This window comes from Orycteropus afer, unplaced genomic scaffold, assembly GCF_000298275.1.
Source record: "Orycteropus afer afer isolate SDZICR_OR568_19922 unplaced genomic scaffold, OryAfe1.0 scaffold00539, whole genome shotgun sequence".
Classification (NCBI taxonomy): Eukaryota; Metazoa; Chordata; class Mammalia; order Tubulidentata; family Orycteropodidae; genus Orycteropus; species Orycteropus afer.
Window position 1 is genome coordinate 346,254 of NW_006922126.1, and position 23,422 is coordinate 369,675.

The 23,422-nt window shown below is 56.3% G+C and overlaps 1 protein-coding gene across 1 annotated transcript; it reads right to left on the reverse strand.

Annotated features, from left to right (window-relative positions):
- Nucleotides 1-49: 49 nt before the first annotated feature.
- Nucleotides 50-13,756, reverse strand: SLC49A3 (solute carrier family 49 member 3). Its single transcript, XM_007955773.2, has 12 exons — nt 13,607-13,756; nt 8,566-8,724; nt 6,732-6,942; nt 6,527-6,603; nt 3,756-3,893; nt 3,401-3,517; nt 2,264-2,416; nt 1,753-1,910; nt 1,392-1,501; nt 559-766; nt 207-484; nt 50-129 (listed from the first exon to the last, which is right to left on the reverse strand). Exons 1-12 carry the CDS (start codon nt 13,754-13,756, stop codon nt 50-52), a joined length of 1,839 nt encoding a protein of 612 aa, XP_007953964.2.
- Nucleotides 13,757-23,422: the final 9,666 nt, after the last annotated feature.

Below are 23,422 nucleotides of genomic sequence, written 5' to 3' on the forward strand. Positions count from 1 at the left end.
GCGTCTGCCCCCTCGCCGCCCCCCTCTGCACCCAGCCTGGCCCCACCACCTAGCCCAGGTCCAGGACAGGGTTCTCAGAGCCAGGCCCGCCAACCTCTGTCCACTCCAGAGGCTCACCAGGCTGACTCCCTGAGCCAACGCTACTGGCCATGCCGGGTCTAGCCCCCCAGGTGTCCTGTGTGCGTGTCGACTGGGAGGGCACCCACGTCCAAAGAGTAGCTCCTCTTGCTGCAGCCACAGCGCCTCCCTCGGGCTGAGGCCATCAGCTGTGCGCTGGACGTGCCTAGGCGCCGAGTCCCTGTGCATCTGCAGGGTGCTGGCACCCTGTCCCAGGCTCCCGGCACACACAGCTGTCACGGCATCCCCCAGGAACGGCACATGAGGGTCAGGCTCTCCAGGCCCAGCCTCCAGCAGGCCAGCGCTCCTGTCAACCCCGCTCCCTCCGCCTGTGGACTTGATCTCCACGTCTCTGGGGTCCTGGGGTCTATGGGGCAGGGATCCCCCCGGGCAGTGGGGCCAGAGTCGTCTCTGGAAACGGGATCCCCTACACTTCCCTACAAAGCCGGCTGTGGGTGCTGTCCTGGGGACACAGGGTGTGGCTGCCAAGAGGGGACGGTGGTGGTGGTAGTGCTCCCCTGGACGCAGTCCTCCTGGATGCAGGGGGAGGCGCTGGCCTCGACCTGCAGGCGCCGGTACGGGGTGTGGAAGAAGAACATGAAGACACAGCTGCACGCGGTACACAGGCCGGCCATCAGCAACACGGGCACTGGAGGGACACCACAGTCACCCCTGCCTCCACGGCTGACCCGCTCACCAGCCACTCATTCACCCCTTCAGTGTCCTCACAGGCCTGAGGGCCCCTTCCCAGACTGAGCCTGAGCTCCGAGGCTCTGGGATTCGAACCCGTCAAGCCCCTCTGTCTCTCAGATCTATGTCTCCCCACCTCTCTCTCTCTCTCTCTGGTCTCTGTCCCCACCCCTCATCTCCCTCTAGTTCTCTGATATCCGTCCCCACCCCCATCACAGTCTGTCTGATCCCTATTCCTCTCCCTGTCTCCCAGAACTCTTTTTAAATACCTCCCACTGGGAACTTCAGGGGTGGAGCTCTCAGTAGAGCCTCAGATCAGGAGCCCACGGTTCCCACCAAGCTATGTCAAAGGGTCCGCCTGTTGCCCTCTGGCCACTCAATCCTCCCTGGCACCGTGTGTGCCCTGCATCCTCTTTCCACATCACGCCCTCTCCCAGGAGCCTGCAAGGCGGGTGTCCCGTCCCCAACTGTCCCCAGGCCCTGAGCTCACCAGCTTCCACTGTCTGGGCTCAGCCTGGACTGAGGGTCGTGGGGGCAGGACCAGCTCCCAAGAAAGGGGTTCCTGGGTCTGAGTGGGGGCTCACCTGTCCAGTCCAGTGGGGGCTCCCCGTGCTGGCAGGTGGAGTAGGAGGGTTCTGCACGACGCTGGGTCAGGGCCGTCAGCAGCACCATGATGAGCGCCCCCTCGATCTGCCTGGACACACATGAGGCCCTCAGTCCCCACCAGAGCTGGCTGCCACCGTGGAGGGAGTGGGCAGGTGGGAACCCAAGTGATCAGCAGGCAAGGGTGGACCGAGTACTCAGGCTTAGGCGAGGGCCTGGGCCGCACGGCCTGGGGGCAGGAGGTGGACAGTATGGTGCAGGGGAGTTTCCAGGTGCTTAGTGCTTGTGGGGACCCAAGAGCAGCACGGACCACGCGGGTCACTGGGGTGCATGGACACTCACCCCAGCACGAAGACCAGGCCTGTGGCGGCACCCTCGCCCACAGGGAAGGAGCACTCCACGGCCAGTTCCATGGCGACAGGTGCGATTGACAGGCCGAAGAACCCGAACAGGGAGCAGGTGACAGCCAGCCAGATGGCCTGTCCCGGCAGCTGGGACACCTGGAGGGAGTGCACTCTCACAGATGGCGGGGGGCTGTCAGACACCCTCCAGCACTCCAGACCCAGCCTGGTCCCGGACGGAGCCCACCATCCACCGTCCATCCCGGCTGCTCAGGTGTGGGGCTAGGAGGGCAGAATGCCAGGTACAGGAACCTCACCTCCCCACACATGAGACCAGCCAAGCAGACAGAGGCCTGACTTAGCTGAGTCACAGCTGCCCAGTCCAGTTCTCACCTCCCTCCCGGCCTCAGCCCAGGGCACCCTGAGCCCACAGCCCTGCCCTCCTGCCCACCTGGGACCCCCTTCAGCTCCCACCACCTGCAGAGGCGGTGTCAGCATGCGGGGACTCTCACCACAGCAAAGCCCACACAGGCCATGGAGGTCAGGCAGAAGCCGATCTTGGTGACCTCGGTGAAGTGCTTGGTCCGATCCACATACATGCCAAGAATCAGTGCCCCCAGGAACCCGAACACGATGAAGAGGGCCCCACAGAGGCCTGCAAAATCCTGGAGAAGGAGAAGCCAGGGGCACCCTGTCATCAGGGGCACAGAACTCCAGGGCCCCAGAGGAAGATCAGCTTAGCTCGGATGCTTTGGTCGTACACTGTCACCTGAGGCCTGTGGCAGGACAACAGTGCAGTTCCCATGGCTCAGGAATGACACTCCAGGCAGGTCACATCTGCACCATGGGCTTACATGCAGGGTGGCATCTCCCCCTCAAGGTGCTCCTCTGTGTCACCTCCCACCCAGAGACTCAACAACCACTGAGGGGGGATGGTCCTCTAGGCTCGGGGAAGGGCATGGTCGCTGCAGACGCCCTCAGGCCTGTGTGCCCTGGCAGAGATGGGAGTGTGCATGTGGGGACATCAGGGATGCCAGATGGCAGGAGGGTGGTGAGCAGAGCAAGAGCCTCCTGTCTGCAGGACCTTGACGTCCTCATCTCCAACGATCAGAGGAGGCTCCTTCCCAGAGACCTGCCAGGAGAGGAGCCTAACGGGAAGATGGCTCAAAGCACCACACACCAGAGCCTAATACCACGACCATCCCTCCCCCAATCACACCATCAGCACCATCAGCCTCATCACAAGCAATCCATCCTCGCCACCACCACCACCCCATCACCCCTGCCCCCAGGACCACCACCTGGACCACCTCCTCCATCCCATCTCCATGGCTACTACCCCCAGCCCATCACCCGTGCCCCCAGGACCACCACCTCCTGCACCTTCTCCCTCCCATGCCCACAGACACCACCACCACCACCTCCTCCTCCACCACTACCAGAAGTGGGCTCTGGCATTTGGCATTACTCTTCATATCTAGTATCTAAATAGCGCCCACAACAGCATCAACATTGCTCCCGTCTGAGGTGCGGACACCGAGCATCGGGGGAGGTCGTAGGTGGCTCCGCAGCCACAGCTGGGGTGGGGGCCAGCCTCCAGCCCCTCCCCCTCCGCGGCAGGCCTCGGGTGGGTGGGGACGGACACTCACATTGGAGTAGCCACGCACACACAGGATCTGCTCCAGGAGGGCGGAGAAGCTGGAAAAGATTCCGATGCCGGCCCCGAAACACAGCGCCAGGATGACGTATGCCTTGTTCAGCACGAGCTGGACGGGAAGGGGCTGCTCAGCCCGGGAGCCACTCACGGGGCACCCGCCCCAAGTGCTCTGGGAGGCGGAGTCCCAAGGCACAACTTGTGGGCTCTCCCTCTGGGTCAGGACCGGCAACCACACGATCACAGCGGTTCTGACCAACCCCCTGCCCTCCTCCCCCTCCTCCTCCCTTCAGAGACAGCAGCTCCCCACCCCCCAGGGAAGTCCACCTCCACCTCTAGGCAGCACTGACCAGCTTCAGCCCATCCAGGAACTTCTCTGAGGTGGAGTTGGCAGCCCCGGCTGAGGGAGGGCTGGGCGGCGCACTCTCACAGAGGCACGTGGTGGCCAGTAGGCAGACGACACCGGCCGGGATCACATAGGCTGGGAGCTGAGGGAGGGTATACACACGTGTGCACACAGGTATGGCGGCACAGGGGTACAAAGGCTCGTGCAAACACACACACTCACACATACATGAAGTCGCTTTGGAGCCCCTGCTCTGGGTTTCCATGGCAGCCAACTCCCTCTTCTCCTCCGCCCTCCCTGGCCGCACCTGTCTGCCTCCCTGGCTGGCTGATACTACCCCGACCTGCCCTGCGACCTGCGACCTGCGACCCGAGGGTCTCCACCCAACAGCAAGGTCAGGCTGCTTACAGCTTCGCCTCTGCTTTCCACCTCTGTTCCACCACATGTGGGCGCTTTCACATGGTGGCTTTCAAAATAGTTCACAAGGATGACTCCTACACTTAGAACTGCAGTCTGACCTCCTCTAGACTCGGCCATCTGGCAGTGTGGTGCAATGAGTTCCTCTATGTGGCTTTTGCCTTCGTTCTTCGGAAAAACAGCTTGGGAGATTTTTTTCCCCTAAGCCCGGAGGAGTTACTTTTGCTCTAGTTCTGGGGCAAGCAACTGGCACGGATAGGAACCTCCCAGGTTGCTTCTGACCCCAAAGCATGATTACTGTTGCCCAGGGGAGACGCTGGTCAGGGCAAGAAGAAAATGTTACTTTTGGACAAGCGCAGAGTTGACCGGCATCTCATAGGTGACCGAGGACTGGCTGAACTCTGGAGGTGAGGGTGGCTCCGCCTTGTAACTGATGAGGATTGGCTGACTCGCAGCGGGTATCTGGGCCTCCCAGTGGAGAGCCTTGCTGGCTGAGAGCTGAGCCATGTGGAAACACAGCGCTCCTGAACCCGCTACATGGCCTGCGATGAACGGGGCCAGTCAGTGGCACAGAGGCCAACGATGGAGTGGCCTCCATCACTGAGGAGAGCATAGATGCCCGGTAGAGAAGCTGGGTCAGGGCACGGGCCTGGCCACAAAGGCAGCAGCCAGCAGATCATACCCACTGATCATGGAGGAGGGCAGGGGCACTGGCTGAGAAGTCCAAGGGCTGTTCCTGTGGGGAGCTTATCGGCTCCACGAGCCTTCAGCTGAGAAGCTGATGAAACGCTGTCCTTCAGAGACGAGACCTCGCCTGCGTGCTTCCTGATCCCCATCTCAAGTCGTTCCTGTCACTTCCTACCTCTTGTAGCCTATTCCTTCCCTAAAACCCATGACCTGTGAGTTTTGAGTGGCCATTGCAACAAACCAGCAAACCCAACAGAGAAGTAGAGTGCCACGTAAGGAGCAACTGGTGTCGGAAACAACGTAGACATAAAAGCAAAGATACCTCCACGTCAGGAATAGGCTTCCTGATTCTTAGCCCTCGTGAATACAAATTCATTATGCGACACTGCAAATGAGTAACTGGACTTCGGTGGTGGTTATGTTTGTGTGTCAACTTGGCTGGGCCTGGTTGAGGGGCTGGGCAGCTGGTGGTAGTTATTCCCCATGATGAGACTGGCAATCAACTCCATGGTGGGATCTACCACAAGCAGCTGAGTAGCTGCCTTTGGGATGTGGTCTGCTTCCTGTATGTAAGCAATCTTGGGACTTACAATGGACTTGAATCAATGGCCTTCCATGTGGTTTGGTGACATCAGGACTGTGCTTTGTGACTTGTCAACCTTGAGTTTGTCAGTTTCAGCAGCCAGCAGCTGTCTGAGTGAAGAAAAGCCTCCAGCTTCAGTGGGCCGGCAGCAGGAGGCAGAGCTGAAGCCCAAGACTGAGGGGCTTTCACCCAGCCCCTAGAGCCTGGCACTTGGAACTCAGACTTCTAGCCTCTAAAACCGTAAGAGAATAAACTCCTGTTTGTTCAAGCCATCCCATTTGTGGTCTGTTCCTGTCAGAGCGGCACTAGGTAACAAGAACACTTCCCATAGAATGAGTCTCTCCCAGACCCCTGTCCAACGTGTCCCTTCTCCTGTCTCTGTACATAACACCTCCACTCGCCCAGCTGCTCAGACAGAGAGCCCAGCCCCCCAGTTCCCTCACTGAACCGCCAAGCCACCTTCGCCTCCACAGTGTATCTCCATCTGCCTGCCACTGCCCTGCACCCCTACCACGGCCCTAGCTCCTCTCTGGATCTACAGCCCCCTGCCTACTCGCCCAGCCCACACCCCTGGCCTGAGTCTATGCTTGGACCAGACCCCATCTCCCTCCCGCTCACACCCTCCCACGGTGGAGTAAATACCCACTCCTGCCCCTGCTGTGCTACCTGACCCTGGCCCTCACCCAGCTCAATGCACTCCAGCCCCACTGGCCTCTGGTTTGAATTTCCAACTCCTCAACCTCACTCCCGTCTCAGGGCCTTGGAGTCTGCTGGTCTCTCTTCTTAGATACCCTGTCAGAGCCCCCCACTCATGGGTTCAGCACTCATGCCTCCTACTCCCTGACTCTGGTCACCGATGCCCTCCCCTGTGGCCTCGTGTCCCCAGAGAAAGGGAGTCACCTGGCAGCCCCTAGAACAGTGCCTGACACAGCAGCCAACACTCGCACAGACACTGAGAGTCCCCTGTGCACCCTGTCACCCACTCGGTGTCTGCACAGGTGGGTAGGTGCGTGTACTCTCAGGCACAGGTGTGGATGCACAAGTGTGTGCCCAGCGACACACACGGACACACTCATGACCTCACTCACCATCAAGATGATGTCGCTCTCATTCTTGACGAGAGCAGGTGACAGCACGTTGGCCAGGAGGATGCCCAGGGGGTTTGCTGGATGGACAGACAGACAGAGAAACATCAGGTCTGCACGGTCCCGGCAGGACCCCCCCCCGGCTCCAATGCCAACACCCCCAGCCAGAAAACACGGGGAGCCAGAGGCCCCCTTCACCCCCACTCACACATGGTGGCGATCATGTTGGCTGTGGCTCGCTGGTGCTCAGGGAACCACACGGCGGCCAGCTTGGCCGGAGAGAAGACAACCAGGGTCTGCGCCAGGGCACAGAGGCTCTGCCCGGCCATGAGGTAGGCAAACGGATTCCAGACCCAGACCATGCAGGGCACGGTTCGCAACACGCTCCCGAGGAAGTTGAGCCACGCACCCAGGATGATCTGCAGGGACAGGAAGGCAGCACTGCCAGGCCACCGTGCCCCCCGCGGCTGCCCTGGCCGCCCTTCCTCACCTACCCTCCCGTCCTGGCATTTACTTCCAGGACCCACAGCACTCTGGCCACAGACGTGGAGCTGGGAAGCCTGGCCTGGAACACCCTATCCCTTCCCCGGGACCGCAACTGCCTCTCCTGGTCTCCATAACGGGCAGATGAGGGAGGGAGGGAGGGTAGTGGCGAGGTGCGGTTGACAGGGTCTCAATGCCTCCATCCAGGCACTGGGGTGACGTGTGTGGGAGGAGGGCAAAGCCCTGGGTCTGTCTTTCCCCTTTGTCCCTCCACAGCTGGGGTACGCGGATGGGGGGACCATCGAGCTGGAAAAGGATACTCAGCCCTCGGCCGATGGAGGAGCCCCCATCAGCCCTGAGCCTCTGCCTCTCCTCACCATCACCAATGGCCAGGTCCTCCAGCTCTTCTGTGTTGACAGTAAGCCCCCGGCCGCCAACTCCCAGGGTCTGTCCCCTCTGTACCACAGGAACGGAGCCCCTTCTCCCCGCAAACCTCCCCCCACCAGCCCCGAGAATCCCACCCCATCCTCAGCCTCCCTGTCCCTATTGGCATGTTCCCTTCCCCCCATCAAGCACACGCCAGAGTCACACGTCTTTAGACCCTTCCCCAAGTCATGCTCCTCTGAGGACCACCCCTGAAGACCCCTTCCTCTCCTACGAGTTCCTGAGACGTCTCTGCCAGCTGCTGCCCCTTGGGCCGGTCCAGGTGGTCCATCGTGCCCCTCCCAGGCCCTCATCTCTCTCCCAGTGCTACCCTGCCAGGATGGGCGGAGGTCCCAAGGGTCTGCACCCACGCTCGGCCCCCAGCGCTCAGGCCCTGCTGCCTGCTCCCCTTGGGGCAACCGCTGGGTCCCTCCTTCTTCCCCCTCTCACAGCCCCCCTCTCTCCTTGACCCCAGCCCACCTCTTGAATCTGGGGCATCACTGGCCTGCCACCCCGCTGCATCCTGCGAGGTCTCGCCTGCCCACGGCCCAGGCTGCAGCTCTATCCGTCACTTCACTTCACCCACATCCAACCTCCTGGTGGAACCACCAGCCGTGGATAACAAACAGCAAGTGTGGGCTCACAGCTGTGCCTACGCCGTCCCGGGCATCACCCAGATGCCACATGCCACCCTTCAAAGCCCCCTAAAATGAGATCCAGTGATCACGTGATACAGAGCGGAAAGTGGGGCCCAGAACACCTCTCCAAGGGGCTGCACACCCTGAAGGTGAGCCCTGCACCTTCCTGCAGACCCCCCTACCCCCAGACTCCCTCCACTTGCAGGTGTCACCCTGCCCTGCACCCCACCCCTTCCAGATGCTCCTCCCCCTCCTCCCACCTGTGCTACTCACCCAAGCTTTCTCACCTCACGTCTGAACCTGCCCAGGCTTCTCAGCACCCTGACCGAACCTGGGCCCTGCACCCCACTCACAGGCCCCTCAACTTCCTGACGCCCCAGCCTCCCCACAGCCCCACTGGGGAGCTGGAGGGCGAGGGGGGCAGCGGTGACAGTGCTGGGGCCCCCCTGAGGCAGACCCCGCCCCCGAACCAGCCTTGCTGCAGTGTTGGAGACTCACCGTGCCACGGAGGCCGACCGAATCCAGAACCCACATGGCCACCACGCCAAACGGGATGGACACCAGCAGGTAGACCAGTGAGAGCCAGTTGATGTGCTCGATGGACAGGGAGAAGTGTTTGGCGACGGTGTCGGCCACAGGCGCAAAGCTAAGCCAAAGCTGTGGGGACACATAGCCGAGGAGTCAGCCTGGACACACAGACACTGTCCACCGAGCTCTGTAGGGCACAGGGTGGCCGTCAGACAGCGTGCCACTGATGGACATCACAGCTGTCCCTGGAGTGGCCCTGGGAGTTCTGGCATGAACCCCAAGGTCCTGTGGCTGAAGAGGCCTGCCCAGGAACTGGGCTTAACCCCCCAAGGAGGTGACATGTCCCCCTTGTCTGGTGGAAGGTAGACCAGAAGAGGCTCTGCCCGGGTCAGATGCTGAGGCCAGAATCGGGGGGGTGCAAACGTCATGGACTGAATTGTGCCCCTCAAAACATGCGATGGCACCATAACCCCCACTCCTGTGGCTGTCATCCCGGTGGGAATCCATTTTCTTTGTTATGTTAATGAGGTCACAGCAGGGTAGGGTGTATCCTAAACCAACCACTTCTGAGATAGAAAAAAAGCAGGTTAGACCAAGCCCCCAAGCCCAGACGAGCTGGGAGAAGCCAGGGGACAAAGGAAGATTGCCAAGGAACCAGAGGCAGATCAGGGCCACGGAAGCTGGAAAGAGCCCTTGCCCCAGAGCCTGTGTTCTGAATTGCAACTTCCAGTCTCCTCAACTGTGAGAAAATAGATTTCTGTTCTTGAAAGCCCCCACTCTGGTATTTCTGTCACAGCAGAACTAAGATGCTAAGACAGTGGATAGGATGAAGCCGACAGGGAGGGAGGCAGGGCCTGGGACCTGGGAGGGTGGAAGAAGGAACAGGTGCAGAGGAACTGAGCCTCGTGGGGAGAGGAGCTGAGCCCTGTGGCCAGAGGAGCACGTCAGGGAGTGCCAGGCCTGGTTGGGCAATGAAGGGGACCGAGTGTGAGAAGGGGCGTTAGGGAAGGACCCACGAGCAGCTCTTCCCATCTGCAAACTTAGTGACCCGAGCCTGAAGGAGAAACACCCAATCGTGGACGAGCCTTGCCCAAGCTATCCAAGACACCCACCATGTGCGTGTGGGCAGGTGAGACCCACCTGAGGGCAGGTGACATGCCCTTCCAAGTGCATCATCAGAAGCTGAACCCCAAAGAAGTTCAGGCAGCAGGCCTGCACGGCTGGCTGTCCGAGGGGAAGGCTCCCTGAAGGATGGCTGGGTCAAAGGAGAGGAATAGGGCACCGAGGTTCATTACAGGAGGGAGGGAGGGTGGGGCCACGCAGAGACCCAGGATCAGCGCATGTCACAAATCAAAGACCCTGACAAGCCCAGCTCTGTGCCTGGAGAAGAGGCCACCCAGGCCTGCAGGGACCCTGCGTGCTTGTCCAAGGCTTCCCCCTGGCAGAGGTAACGAGGTCCAGCTTCCTGACCCAGACAGCGCTGCCGCAGACCCCAGGGCCCCCATGTGACCTGAGGCGGGGACACAGCTGCCTGTTCTTCCTTCTTTTCTCACCACAAGCAGAGACACACCCCCAGGCCCAGGGGGTGCCCTCAAGCAAGCCCGCTGACTCCTGCCCAGCCAACCAGGGCAGGGAGAAGTGGTGTCCCCTCTCGGCTTGGGGCCCGCGCCTTGGGGGCAAGAGGGGTCAGGTGAGGTGGGGCCGGGCTCTGCTTGCCTGATTCCTGCCTCCTCAAGAAAACCCTTCATGTGCCCGTCGCCCAGCCGGGCGTCAGTGCAGAGAACCCCAGCCCCCCACTCCAGCCCCCGTGCCCCAGGCATCATGCCAGTGGTTCTCTTCCTGAATACTGGGCTCTCCAGGCTGCAGGCTGTCTCGTGGGACCCAGACTTCACTCTGAGCACTGCCCCGTGCTGTCCCTCGCACTGCTGCTCTCGGAATCGGGGTGCCCTGGGCGCCTGGGGCCGTGGACAGAGGAACCAGGGGCTTGTGGTGGAGCTCGCTGTCACTGTGAGCTGTTGTTGAGTGGGCATGGACTCGTGGGGAGCCATGTACAATGTAAGACAGGTACAGCTGAAGATAATGGTGCCCAGCCCTGCACTCCTCAAGGCGCTCTGGTGGCACAGTGCCTAAGGCATTTGTCTGCTAACCAGAAGGTTGGCAGTTCAAACCCACCGGTTGCTCCATGGAAGGAAGGCCGGGCAGTCTAGTTCCGTAAAGATTTACCACGTTGGAAACCCAATGGGGGTCGCTGTGAGTCAGAATCGACTAGATGGCGGTGGCTTGGTTTTCTTGGCTTGGTGCACCCCTCAGGACTGGCTGTGAACTGTGCTGTTGTAAATCTATTGGGTTCCCATTGATTTTTTTTTTTTTGGAAGTTCATTACCAGGCCTTTCTTCCTACTCCATCTTAGTCTGCAAGCTCCACTGAAACCTGTTCAGCATCAGAGCAGCCCACAAGCCTGTGTGCGTGAGGCACAGGCCAGAAACCAACCCAGAAAGACTCTTGGGCGTCGGAATGAGATCTTTGTTTTATAATGATTCGTGGCTCAAGTAACTGGCACAGCGGACACACTTCAGTGGCCAGGGACTTTCTTGAGACCCCAGGCCCCAGACTGTGAGGCCATTGTAGGAGCTCGGGGTCCAAGGGCAACCCCAGCTGTGGGGCAGTCCTGCGACCCGAGGCCACTCCGCCCACAGCCAGTGACGCTAGGCTGGTGGCTCGGGTGGCCTGGAAACCAAACCACAGTGAGAAGTCACAGCTGTTCTGGGCAGCCATAGGGGACATTTCCAGAGTCACTGCAAGGAGGTGGCTGAAGCAGGGACAGAGGGACCCTCGGGAGTGACCTTGGCCTAGGAGGGTGGCCAGTCCCCACCACACCCCACCACAGCCTGTGAGCAAGAGGTCACTGAGCACCGAGCCGCCAGGCAGTGCACATGGATGCTTGACCTGGGGGCACGGGCTGCCTGGCTGGGGTGGGGACACCGCAGAGGTCAACCAAGGAGGCCCCAGTGGAAGGGGGTGGGCAGTTAGGACCCAACCAGGGCAGGTGGGCAGGGTCAGAGACCCCTGGGGCCCAGGCACTCTGTTTTGTCACTCACTTACTCAGTCACCAACATGCATCAAATGTCTCCTGAACCAGGTGTCACATGGACACAGAGCCCAAACACACAGCCCCCCGGGGTGTCAGAGGCGGACAGGGCTGAACCTCTCCCCTCCCCCTCCGCAACACTGCCCTCCCCCCTGCTTTCAGAAACAGACACTGCCTGCCCACCTCTGGCCCTGCAGAGAACGTGAGTCAGCCTTGGCCCCAAGCAGCCCATGGACAACACCGCCCTCTCTTCTCCAGGAATAGGTCCCCAATACGCCCCTTACCCTGTCACTGTCCCCAGGCCTCCAGGACTTCACACAGCTCCACCCCCAGCTTCTCTCCTCTCCTAGCCCAACCACCATCCTGTGTGTGTCCAAGATCACCACACTCAGAATAAAATCCCTTCTCCTTCTGGGGTTCTCAAAGGCCCCAGGTCCAGCTGGCAGCCCACCCACCCCTGCTCTGGCCTCACCACCAGCTTCTAGCTCCTTAACCAGCCTCTTTCAACTCTGCTTTGCTTTAGAAAGGTCGGACCCGCAGCTGTGCTGGGGGCACACCACAGAGCCAGCAGAGAGCTGCCAGTCACCCACCGAGTCCCACTGTCAGTGATGGGCTGGGTGACAGTGAGAGCCAGCCTGTGACCAGAGACACCGGCAGGCGCAAGCCTGGGGGAGAAGCAGGGTGGCCGAGACCCTCGTAATCAGCCCGCTTGGTTCTCGCAGCTGACCTACAGGTCATGGAGGCTCTGCTGTTAGGCCCCTGCCCGCCAGCTCAGTGCAGTCCCAAGAGTGGCAGGGCCCCAGGACCTCAGCTGGGGGCTATGGAAACACTGGAGGAGGGAGAGGATGGCCTCCCGTGAGAGCCCCCCAGTCAGAAACCCAGGGCAAGGTGTCCAGGCAAGACGCCAAGGCTGAGGGTGGACCTGCCCTGCAAGGGCCCATGTCCCTTGGGGTGGCAGCTGAGATGCAGAACCCATGAGGACAAGGCTGGCACATTAGGAGGTTCAAAAAGTAAATTAGCCCAGAGTTTTAGCTTTGTAGGTATATTGATACCTGTAAGCTAAAGTGAAAAAAAAAGTTTTTTTTGCTGCTATAACTAACGACTGGGATGTTGTTATTGCTGTTGTTGTTGTTGTTAGGTGTCAGGAGGTCGCCTCCGACTCACAGCGACCCCTTGCACAACAGAACGAAACACCACCCGGTCCCGCGCCAGCTCCGTGATCCCTGCTCTACCTGAGCCCATCGCCGCAGCCACTGTGTCAATCCATCTCGTTGAGAGCCTTCCCCTCCTTCATCGACCCTCCACCTTATAATTTTATTACTATACAAATGATAGGCTTCTACTGAAACACTACACACAGATCTTATAGACAGTTATTTCGGTCTCACCCCCCTCTGACAAGACAATGTCATCAGTGTGGTCCACACCTCCACACCCTCCTAGGAACAGCACTGTGGAAGACCCCTTTCCTGGTGTTAGCAGTGACCTCCAGGACCCCACTGCAGGAGCGAGATTCCCGGGAATCACTCTAGGGTGCAGGCCCGAGGGACACACACACACACACACACGCACACACACACACACACGGATACACACATGGACACCCATACACACACACTTTCTCCCGCCACCTCCAGCCACCCGCCAGCAGAGGGCGCTGTCGGCCCCGACGGCTCCCCCTGGCGGTGGCGCGCCGGCACCCGGGAGGGTAGGTCGGCCGGGGAGGCGGGCGCTTCTGCAGGAAAATGAAACCAGGCGGGTTCCGGGACCGCCTCAGCAGGCCCCGGCCAAACGACGCCCTGGGCGCGGGGCGGCCGCACGGAGGTGAGAGGAGGGTCGGCGGGGCCCGGGCTCCCTCGGCCTGGCCCGCGCCCGGGACCTCGCGCCCGGCCCCTGACCCCGCGCCCAGACCCACGTCCCTACCGTGGCGTTGGAGCAGCTTAGCAGGCTGACCACCAGCAGGAAGACCCAGCGGCGCGCGTAGACGCGATAGCCCAGCAGCGCGCTCACAGCCCGGGCGGCCCCTGGCCGGTCCCCTGCCGTCCCGGTCGCGTCCGCCGTCGTCCCCGCCATCGGCTCTCGCCCCCGGCCAGCCGCGCGCCGGCTTAAGATCCTGGCGCCGCCTTGAGGATCGCGGCGCGTAGGCTTGGACCGCCCCTGGAGGTGGGGCAGGGCCCAGGGGCGCACAGGGCCGGGCGCAGCTCTGGGGTGTCGGTCCGCCTCCTAAGGCCTGGGCGGGGTCACCGCGACCAGCTTTATAGCGAGCGGGAGGGGCAACTGGCCTGCCGGAGCCACTTGTCCCAGGTGGGCAGAGGACAAGTCACACCTTCCTTTACGGGCCTCAGGGGTATGTGTGTGTGGGAGGAGGGGTGTCAGGATGGAAGTCACTCCCACAAATGCAGACCCTACACACAAGCAGTTCCCCACCCCTGTCCTGCAGGCTCCCAGGCCCACTGCCCTGTGTGGGGCCCCACAGTGGGCATACCCACCCAAGGGAGGCAGCAGAGGGGCCCAGCGTCTGCCTCGGGGAATCCAGTCATTAGGTCATTCTGCTCTGGGCAGCATTTCCTGTAAGTGGCTGCAGAAATGCCTCCATACACCCCCCAGGCTAGACAACAGTTCCCAATCTCCAGCCAGGTCACCTGCGTGGCCAGAGGCCAGCCTGGATGAGGAGGCTGGACCAGTTTGCCAAGATCCTTGAATTCCAGACAGGCCCTGACCCGCCTCTGCAGGGAAGTGGGAATGAAGGGGCAGGGTGCTCCAGGCACACAGGTGTGCTGGCAACAAAGGAGAAAGAGTGCCAGGAGGTGGAGAGCCCCAGTAGCCTCAGGCCAGGGGAGACAGGTCTCCCCAGCTGCCTTGGCCCCTGTGGAGTTGCTACCTGCATTTTACAACTGAAGAAACAGCTGGGCGGAACAGCGGAGGGATTTGAGAGGGCGAGACCTGTGTTTGGGATGGAAAGGAATTACTGTTAGGTACTGTCGCAGTGTTGACTCACAGTGACCCCAAGTGTGACAGAACAAAACACTGCCCAGTCCAGCCTCGGCCTCACTATAGTAGGGGTTTCAGCCCACTGTTGCAGCCACTGTGTCAATCCATCTCATTGAGGGCCTCCCCCTCTTTCATTGACCCTCCACTTTACCAAGCGTGACATCCTTCTCCAGGGAATGGTCCCCTCTGACAACATGGCCAAAGGAGGTGAGACGAAGTCTGGCCATTCTCGCTTCCAAGGACCATTCCGGCTGCACTTCCTCCAGGACAGGTAGGTCGTTCTGGCAGTGCACGGTACTTTCAGCATTCGTCACCAACACCACAACTCAAAGGCATCAACTCTTCTTAGGTCTTCCTTTCACATGCACATGAGGTGACTGTAAACACCATGGCTTGGGTCAGGTGCATCTTAGTCCTCAAAGTGACATCTTTGCTTTTTGAGATTTTAAAGAAGCCTTGTTTGGAAGGGTAAGATCTGCAGCCTGGAAGCCAGGGTGGACCGAGGTCTGAGTTCGGGCTCTCTAACGAAGGGGCGACCAAGGTGTGAGTAGCAGAGGGGGAGACCTGGCCTCCTCCCAAGGGAGCAAGGGAAATCGTGTCTCACGTCTCACGCATCTCAAAGCTCCTTACACTTTAGTCTTCACCAGCTACCCACTTTGCAGGGCCCATCCATCAATCCTTCACCCTCCCGTACATCTCAGCAAACCGATTGTGAGGTTTTACCTTTTGCCATGAGTTTACTAAGACAGAGTGGTGGTGGGGCGTCCCATGGAGCTGCCCACTTTGTGACTCCTTTTGCAGAGGTCCCGTCAAGTGAAAAAGAAGTCACTGGGAGGCACAAGTAGTTTGCACTTGACTGTGAACCAAAGGGTTTACAAGGTGAACCACAAGGTGGTTTAAACTCACCCAGTGGTGCAGCCGCAGAAAGGCCTGGTGACCTACTTCCTTTAAGATTAGAGCCAATAAAACCCTGTGCAGCAGCTCTGCCCTTTGACACCTGTAAGTACCATCCTTCTCACCGTGAGTCAGAGTTGACTTCATGGGCAATAGGTTTGGTTTTGGGTCCATTAAGAGAAAACGGGGCTCTCTGCTTCTGGAAGTGCCCCAGCAGTCTCACCATTCTCTGAGACCACAGCGGAACCCCTGGGTCCTGCCTTTTCTCTGTCCTTTGCCACCACCCCACCATGTTCACAGCCCCATCGCCGCTCATTAGCTGACTCTTCCACTGCCTCCTGGCCGTTAACCTGGGGTTTCCATGTTCCCTGAGGGACCTGAGCTTGGATTTGATCATGACTGTTACAAGCTTCAGGACCTGAGGCAGCACCTCTGGGCCCAGCTCCTCACCCACGAGATGTGGCATGTCTCCAGGGGCTACCTAAGTCCATCTGTGAATTTCTGCTAAGCGCCCACGGTGCAGCAGGGGCCAAGATGGGAGCCCTGGACCGTACAGACAAGATCCCGCAGCCATGATCTGATGGCCCCGGAGCTGACGGGGAGAGACGACAGAGCAGAGGTCTGCGCACTGGCAGGCGTGATGAGAGCCTTGGGCTAACAGGTGGGCCCAGGTCGTTGGTGGTGGCTGTTTTTAGTCCCCTCGCCCGGGTCACACACTCTCCTCAGTGTCCTTGAAGCCCACTCATCTCCCACATCACCAGCTCTGCGGCCCACCGGCCCCTGCCACCTCCTCTCCCTCCACACACAGGATTGGCTTCCCTGGTGACTCATCGCTCCAGAGGGGCTGTCCCTCCAGCTGGTCTGTGCAGTGCCTTAATCACAAGGCCCCCACTCAGTCAACAAGCATACATCCAGTCCTACTACGTGCCAGGTTGGGGCCCAGCAGGCAAGGTCTGCCGCATCCGGCAAAACCGCACAGGTCACGAAATGAAGCGACACGAAAGGATTAATGGTTTTTTAAAGGAACGGGGGCCAGGCGGACGCTCTGCATATTCTGCCGAGCGACCCCTGATGCCTTTGTTCTACTTTACTCATCTGTTTCTACATGATTACATCATTCTTCTTGGAATCCATACAATCAACTGTTTTCTGCAGAGTTCAAGTTTTACTCCTCCGCGTGCTCAAGGACAACAGATGGTCATTGAAACACTCACAAAAGCCTCCTCAGGAATAAGGAGTGTAAAACGATAAATGTTTACTAGGGCTCAGTGACCCAAAGTACAAAATGTCCCAACAAGATAAAAACATGGACTACTGGAATAACATCTAGTTTTAATACTTGATGTTTTGCCAAGTAAGCATTTAACCGTGAGAGGCCTTGCCTTCTCTCTCATTGCCGTTGGACATGCGCCTTGCACTCTTGTCCTTTGATCATTTCTCTCTTGGTCTCCAACAAAGGTCACTGCTTGAGTGGACACCCTCAGCGACCACAATCTAAACTCAGGAGCCAGCCAGTCCCTGACTCTGCACACGCAGCCACCAGTCAGCCCTCACAGCTGCCCCAGGGAAGCCTGAAGATTACCCCCATTTTACAGACCAGGAAACTGAGGCTGAGTAACTTGGCCAAAGCTCACCTTGGGGCTGGGAGATGGCAGATGCCAACCAAGGGGACTTCTGCCTGGCCTCGGCACACCTGTGTGACCTCTGAACACTCGCCTGGCATCTGCCTACCTGCCTGGCCTCTGCATACCTGAATGGCCTCTGCCCACCTGCATGACCTTGACACACCTGCATAGCTGGTCTTGCAGGCTCGCTCCACAGGGCCTGGCCACCCCACCATGCTCCCACCTGGTTGACCTCCTTGCTCACCGGCCCTGCTTCACTGCTGCCCCTCTCTTTAACCCTCTGACTATTCTCTGGTGGGAACCAGTCCTGCCTGCTGCAGCCTGGTTCTCCTGAACCCCTGCTCACCTTCCAGTCCCAGCTCCTCCCACATCCTGTCCTCGTTCTCGTCCCTGGGAACTTCTCAGGGCTACACTGCGGCCACAGTGGCATCAGCCAGGTTCCAAGGGCCCATCCTGTGGGCATCAGGTCCAGGGCTCTGAGGGGGCCCACGACTCTGTATTGGGGGACAGCTTGGGAATCAATCAGATGCATAGCCAGGCTTAACCAGCCTTCCCCACCCATTGCCGTCCAACCTCAGACATACCTGTCCATGGCTTCACTGATAATACCCTTCCCAAGGGCAGCTGTGGTCTCCATTCCACTAAACCCACTGCTGTAGAGTCGTATCTGACTCGTAGTGACCCCTCCTTGGGTTGCTAAGGCGGTATCTGCAGAAGTAGATTACCCAACCAGGAAACTGGGCTTGCAATGCTGTCCTTCCCTCCACCTCCGTGTGGGGCTCCTCCCTACTCCCGAGACTCTATGTGGAGTAGGTGAGTGCAGCAAGTTTGCAAGATACAAGATATCAATCACATTTCTTTATTCAGCCACACCTCATTTTATTGTGCTTCACTTTATTGCGCCCCACAGATACTGCATGTTTTACAAATTGAAGGTTTGCGGCAACTCGGCTTCGAACGAGTCTGTCGGAGCCATTTTTCCAACACCATGTGCTTGGTTCATTTCTGTGTGTCACGTTTCGGTAACTCTCGCAATATTTCAAACCTTTTCATAATGCTTTTGCACACGTACTAGACGTGACCGAAACCAAAAACCCAAACTCACTGTCTTCGAGTAGATTCCAACACATGGCAACCCCTACTGGGTTTCCTAGGCTATAAATGTTTACAGAAACAGACTGCCTCATCTTTCTCCTGCAGAACAGCTGGTGGCTTCAAACTCCCAACCTTTTCGTTAGCAGCCAAATGTAACAACCACTACACCACCAGAGCTCCTTAATAGACTACAGGATAGTGTAGACATAACTTTCATGGGCGTGAGGAAACCAAAAACCCCATGTGATCTGCTTTATCGTGATGGTCTGGAACCAATGCTGCAATATATCCTAGGTGTGCCTGCAACCACAATAACAAACACAATCCCATTTACAATCACTCCAAAGAAAAGGATGTACTTACGTATAAGCTCAACAGAACGTGTTCAGGTCAGTACGCTAACATTTACACAACACCACTAAAAGGAATCAAGGAGGACCTAAATGAATATTCATGGCAACAAAGTTAAAGACGCAAATTCTCCCCACATTGGTCTACAGATTTCATGCAATTCCTGTCCAAAGCTTTTCGTAGACATAGACTGGGAAAGAATACATACAAACCACATATACAATGAAGGAATATATGAAGAGCCCATAACACTCTACAGTAAAAAAACCAACCATTCCGTTAGAAAATGGGCAAAAGACCTGAACAGACACTTCACTGAAGAGGATACGCAGACAGCAAAGAATGAGGAGTTTTAATAAAATTCAACATAATTAGCCATTAAGAAAATGCATATTAAAACTACAAGGAGCTGTCACAACATAGCTATTAGAATACCTAAAATAAAATAAAATAAAAAAAACAGTGACATCATCCGCTGCTGGCCAGGTGTGGGGAACTCACTCCATATCCTAGGAATCTGCTCTGGGCTGATGCTGTTGTTGAGTGTCTCTGCCCCACCCCTGGAAGGTCTGACACTGAAGGTTGGGCAAGCTACTTCTGTAGTGATACCACCTGGGAAACCCAAGGAGGGGTTGGGTTCGACTGGTCTCATCTGCACATAACAACAACAACAATTCCTGTCTGGAAAGCAGGTTTTCTTTGTTATGTTAATGGGGCCATATCATTGGAGAACAAACAAACAAAACAAACAAACAAACTCACTGCCATCAAGTTGTTTCCAATTCACAGCGACCCCCATTGGGTTTCCAAGGCTGTAAACCTTTATGAAAGTAAATTGTCCCATCTTCCTTCCACAGAGCAGCTGATGAGTTTGAACCACTAACCTTCTGACTAGCAGTCAAGTGCCTTATCCACTATGCCACCAGAGCTCCTTATCATTGTGGAGTGTGTCCTAAACCCAGTCACTCTGAGTTATAAACAGAGCAGATTGGACCCACGAGCAAGCACAAATGGGGGATGGGCAGGGGAGAAAGATGCCACGGGAAGACTGCCAAGAAAACGAGGAACACGGGGGCCGTGGAAGCTGAGACAAGGGTCTTTGCCCAGAGCCATCAGAGAAACTTCCACTACAGCCAGTGCCCTGAATCAGACTTCTAGCTCCTGGACTGTGAGAACACAAATTCCTGTTCACTGAAGCCACCTGCTCATTCATTTCTGCTACAGCAGCATGAGGCAACCAGGGCAGCCTCTAAGTTGGTTGAATTTTGGCTCCAGGTGTTAACAGTACCCACAGAAGTGTCATCTCCATACCTTGGGAGAACTACATTTTGTACATATCCTTGGTCTACACTGGGGATCCACCCACAAAAACCATACATGGTTTGGCATATGAAAATGACCCTTGAAGGTTGTTTAAAGCAATGTTCAACACACATAATTAATTATGACTAAATAATGACTAAATCTGTGTTCAATTTCTTTACCTCTTTTTTTCTTTTCTTTCTTTTCTTTTTTTTTTTTTTTTTTTTTGACCCCTTATTCACCTCTTGAAGCATCCAGCCCTTCTGTGGGAAAAAGATATGCTTCTGTAAAGACTGACAGCCTTGGAAATTCTATGGGGAATTCAACTCTGTCCTAAAGAGTCAGTATGAGTCAGAATTAACTTGATGGCAGTGTGTTTGGTTTGGTTTGGAAGCATCACAAGGGAATCCTAGTGGCACAATGCTTAAGCACTCAGCTGCTAACCAAAAGGTCGCTGGTTCATACCCACCAGCCCACTCCATGGGAGAAAGATGTGGCCGTCCACTTCCATAAAGATGACCCTTGCTGTTGATCACAGCCTAGGAAACCCTATGGCACAGTTCTATTCTGTCCTATAGAGCTGCTGTGAGTCAGAATCCACCCAAAGGCTATGGGTTTGAGCACCCCAAAGTAATACTGATTGAGGTTTTTTTCTGGCCAATGTCTTCCCTTGTTTGTTCCAGTTGCTGTCCCAGATAAGTCATGGGTATCTCATGTGTGTCAAAGCAGAACTACGCCCCATGAGGTATTTAATGGATGATATTTCAAAGGTAGGTCACCAGGCCTTTCTTCTGAGTGTCTTCCCTGAATAGAATCTTATTCAAAACTAATCGATTGCAAGCTGTCCCAGTCAATAGGAGATTTGCCAAGCAGAAATCTCACCTATAGTTAGTCACTGGCTCCGTCTTATTTACTTGGTGGTTATCTGCTCCTCCCAAGACATTATTATTGTTGTTAGGTGCTGTCGAGTTGTCTCCAATTCATAGCAACCTTATGTACAACAGGACAACACTGCCCGGTCCTGTGCCAGCCTCACAATCCTTGCTATACCTGAGCCCATCATTGCAGCCACTGTGTCAATCCATCTCATTGAGGGCCTTCCCCTTTTTCATTGACCCTCCACTTTGCTAAGCATGATATTCTTCTCCAGGGAATGATTCCGTCTGAAAACATGTAGGTGAGATGAAGTCTGGCCATTCTCACTTCCAAGGAACATTGTGGCTGCACTTCTTCTTGGATAGATTTGTTAGTTCTTTTAGCAGTCCACGGTACTCTCAGCAATTTTTGCCAACACCACAACTCGAAAGCATCAACTCTTCTTCCATCTTCCATATTGACTGTCCAGCTCTCACATGTGTAAGAGGCGACTGAAAATACCATGGCTTGGTTTAGGTGCACCTTAGTCTTCAAGGAGATATCTTTGCTCTTCAGCACTTGAAAGAGGTCTTTTGCAGAAGATTTGCCCAGTGCAATACGTCAGTTTGTCCAAAAGGAGGATTAGATAATATGTGAGGGCAGGAACCATGTCTGTCACCACCTACATCCCTGGGTTTAGGATGGGACTGGAAAGAGGTCCCTTCCAGCCTGTGCTTAGAGGTGAAAATAGAAATGTTTGGGCGAGTGGCCTTCCCTTCCTTGGCTACTCCACCACAGCCCTTGCATCTCTGGTCTGTCTGGCACATTCCTCCATGGGTCGCCCACATCTCCCCCATGTGTATTCTATGCAGTCCTCTTCTGGATATTGTATGATTCCAGAGACAACCTCCTCTCAATCAGGGTCTTGCCTCATCCCTTTGGATTCCCTCCAGTCCACAGCAGCTGAAAGGCTACCCTCATGAGTATTGCCCAATGGTAGGGAACTGAGTAAGCAAATCAAGAGCTGGACGATCAGGCTGCCCCAAAAAACAATGATGTAACTTCATTCTTACACATCTGGAAGGTCCATCAGGGATCCTGTCAACTGACAAGAGTATACAAGTCAGTACTGGAATGTAGCCTGCTCAGTTTCAACTAAGAAAAGCTCTGGTCATTGTTGCCTGTCCTCCTGCTGACACACATTAGACGGAAGTGTCTGTCTCCACCCTGTCTTCTCCAACTCACTCCACATGTGGTCTGGCAGAAGACTGGTATGGAGGACTCCCATATTCCCCAAGGGCGAGGTAACAAGTATCTGGGAACACAGCTTGCTAGCTTCCTTCCATCAGGCACTCTCTTCAGCCCCATGGTGCCTTCAATGCTTCCCAGACTCACCCGCTCTGGAAAAAATGTTAAAGGAGCCGTTCGTAGTGGCCATCGAGTCATCCCCTGATTGGTAACAACATCACGCACAACAGAACGTTTTCATATATATGTGACAGCAACAGGTTTTATTTTTGGTTTTATATGGTGTGAGGTAGTATCTGTGTGTATATGTGTGTGTGTGTGTGAGAGAGAGAGAGAGAGAGAGAGAGAGAGCGCACGCATGAGAGAGCAAGCATGTCTACAGGAAACATGGGACCCCTGGGTCAGAAACAAAGACTGTTCATTACTCAAAGAAAAAACAACAGGTGTAGTAATATCTTGTATTGGTTTGTCCAGACTCCATCTCCATGGAGTGATGCAATGAGAACCAACTGGTACTTGTACATGTAGTGTGTGGCATTTCAGGAGAAGAACCTTAAAATCAGAAAACCAGGACTGAGATAGGGCTGCTGGACACCTGCCCATCATCCCTTCCCCAAAGAGAGAACCCTGATCTTTACTCTAGAATGTCAGCACATCTTCTCCAGGGAGAGGAAGGGATCAAGAGAGCAAGACCTCGTCAAGAAATCAGACCTTGCATTGCACTGGGCAAATCTGTCACTGCCAAATCTGCCTTAACACTGACTGCTTCAAAGTGTAAAGGAGCAAGGATGTCACTTTGAGGACTAAGGTACATGTGGTAGTTAAGGTTGTGTGTCAACATAGCTGGGCCTGGTTGAGTGGCTGGACAGCTGGTGGTAGTTATTCCCCATGATGAGACTGGCCATCAACTCCATGGTGGGATCTACCACAAGCAGCTGAGTAGCTGCTTTAAGGATGTGGTCTGCTTCCCATATACAAGAAGCAGCTTTGGGAATGGTCTCTGGCTTATGGAATGCTTGAACCCTGCATGTAGCCATGTCATTGTTCAGCAGCCTGTCATGCTCTGCCAATCTTGGGACTTTCAATGGACTTGAATCAATGGCCTGTCATGTTGTTTGGTAACAATGGGACTGTACCTTTTCACTTGTCGAACTTGGGTTTGTCAAGCTCAGCAGCCAGCAGCTGTCTGGGTGAAGAAAAGCCTCTAGCTTCAGTGGACCAGGAGCAGGAGGCAGAGCTGAAACCCAAAGTTGAGGGGCTTTCACCTAGCCCCTAGAGCCTGGCACTTTGAACTCAGACTTAAAGGCTCCAAACTGTAAGAGAATAAACTCCTGTTTGTTAAAACCATTCCATTCGTGGTATATGCTTGTCAGAGCGG

Bases quoted from the DNA above. Each gene is read 5' to 3' on its own strand.
- SLC49A3 (XM_007955773.2), bottom strand. From the start codon at position 13,756: ATGGCGGGGACGACGGCGGACGCGACCGGGACGGCAGGGGACCGGCCA. The intron at 1,502-1,752 runs GTGAGTGTCCAT...ATGTGTGTCCAG, and splicing joins GGCCTGGTCTTCGTGCTGGG to GCAGATCGAGGGGGCGCTCA. The intron at 767-1,391 runs GTGAGCCCCCAC...GTGTCCCTCCAG, and splicing joins GCCCCCACTGGACTGGACAG to TGCCCGTGTTGCTGATGGCC.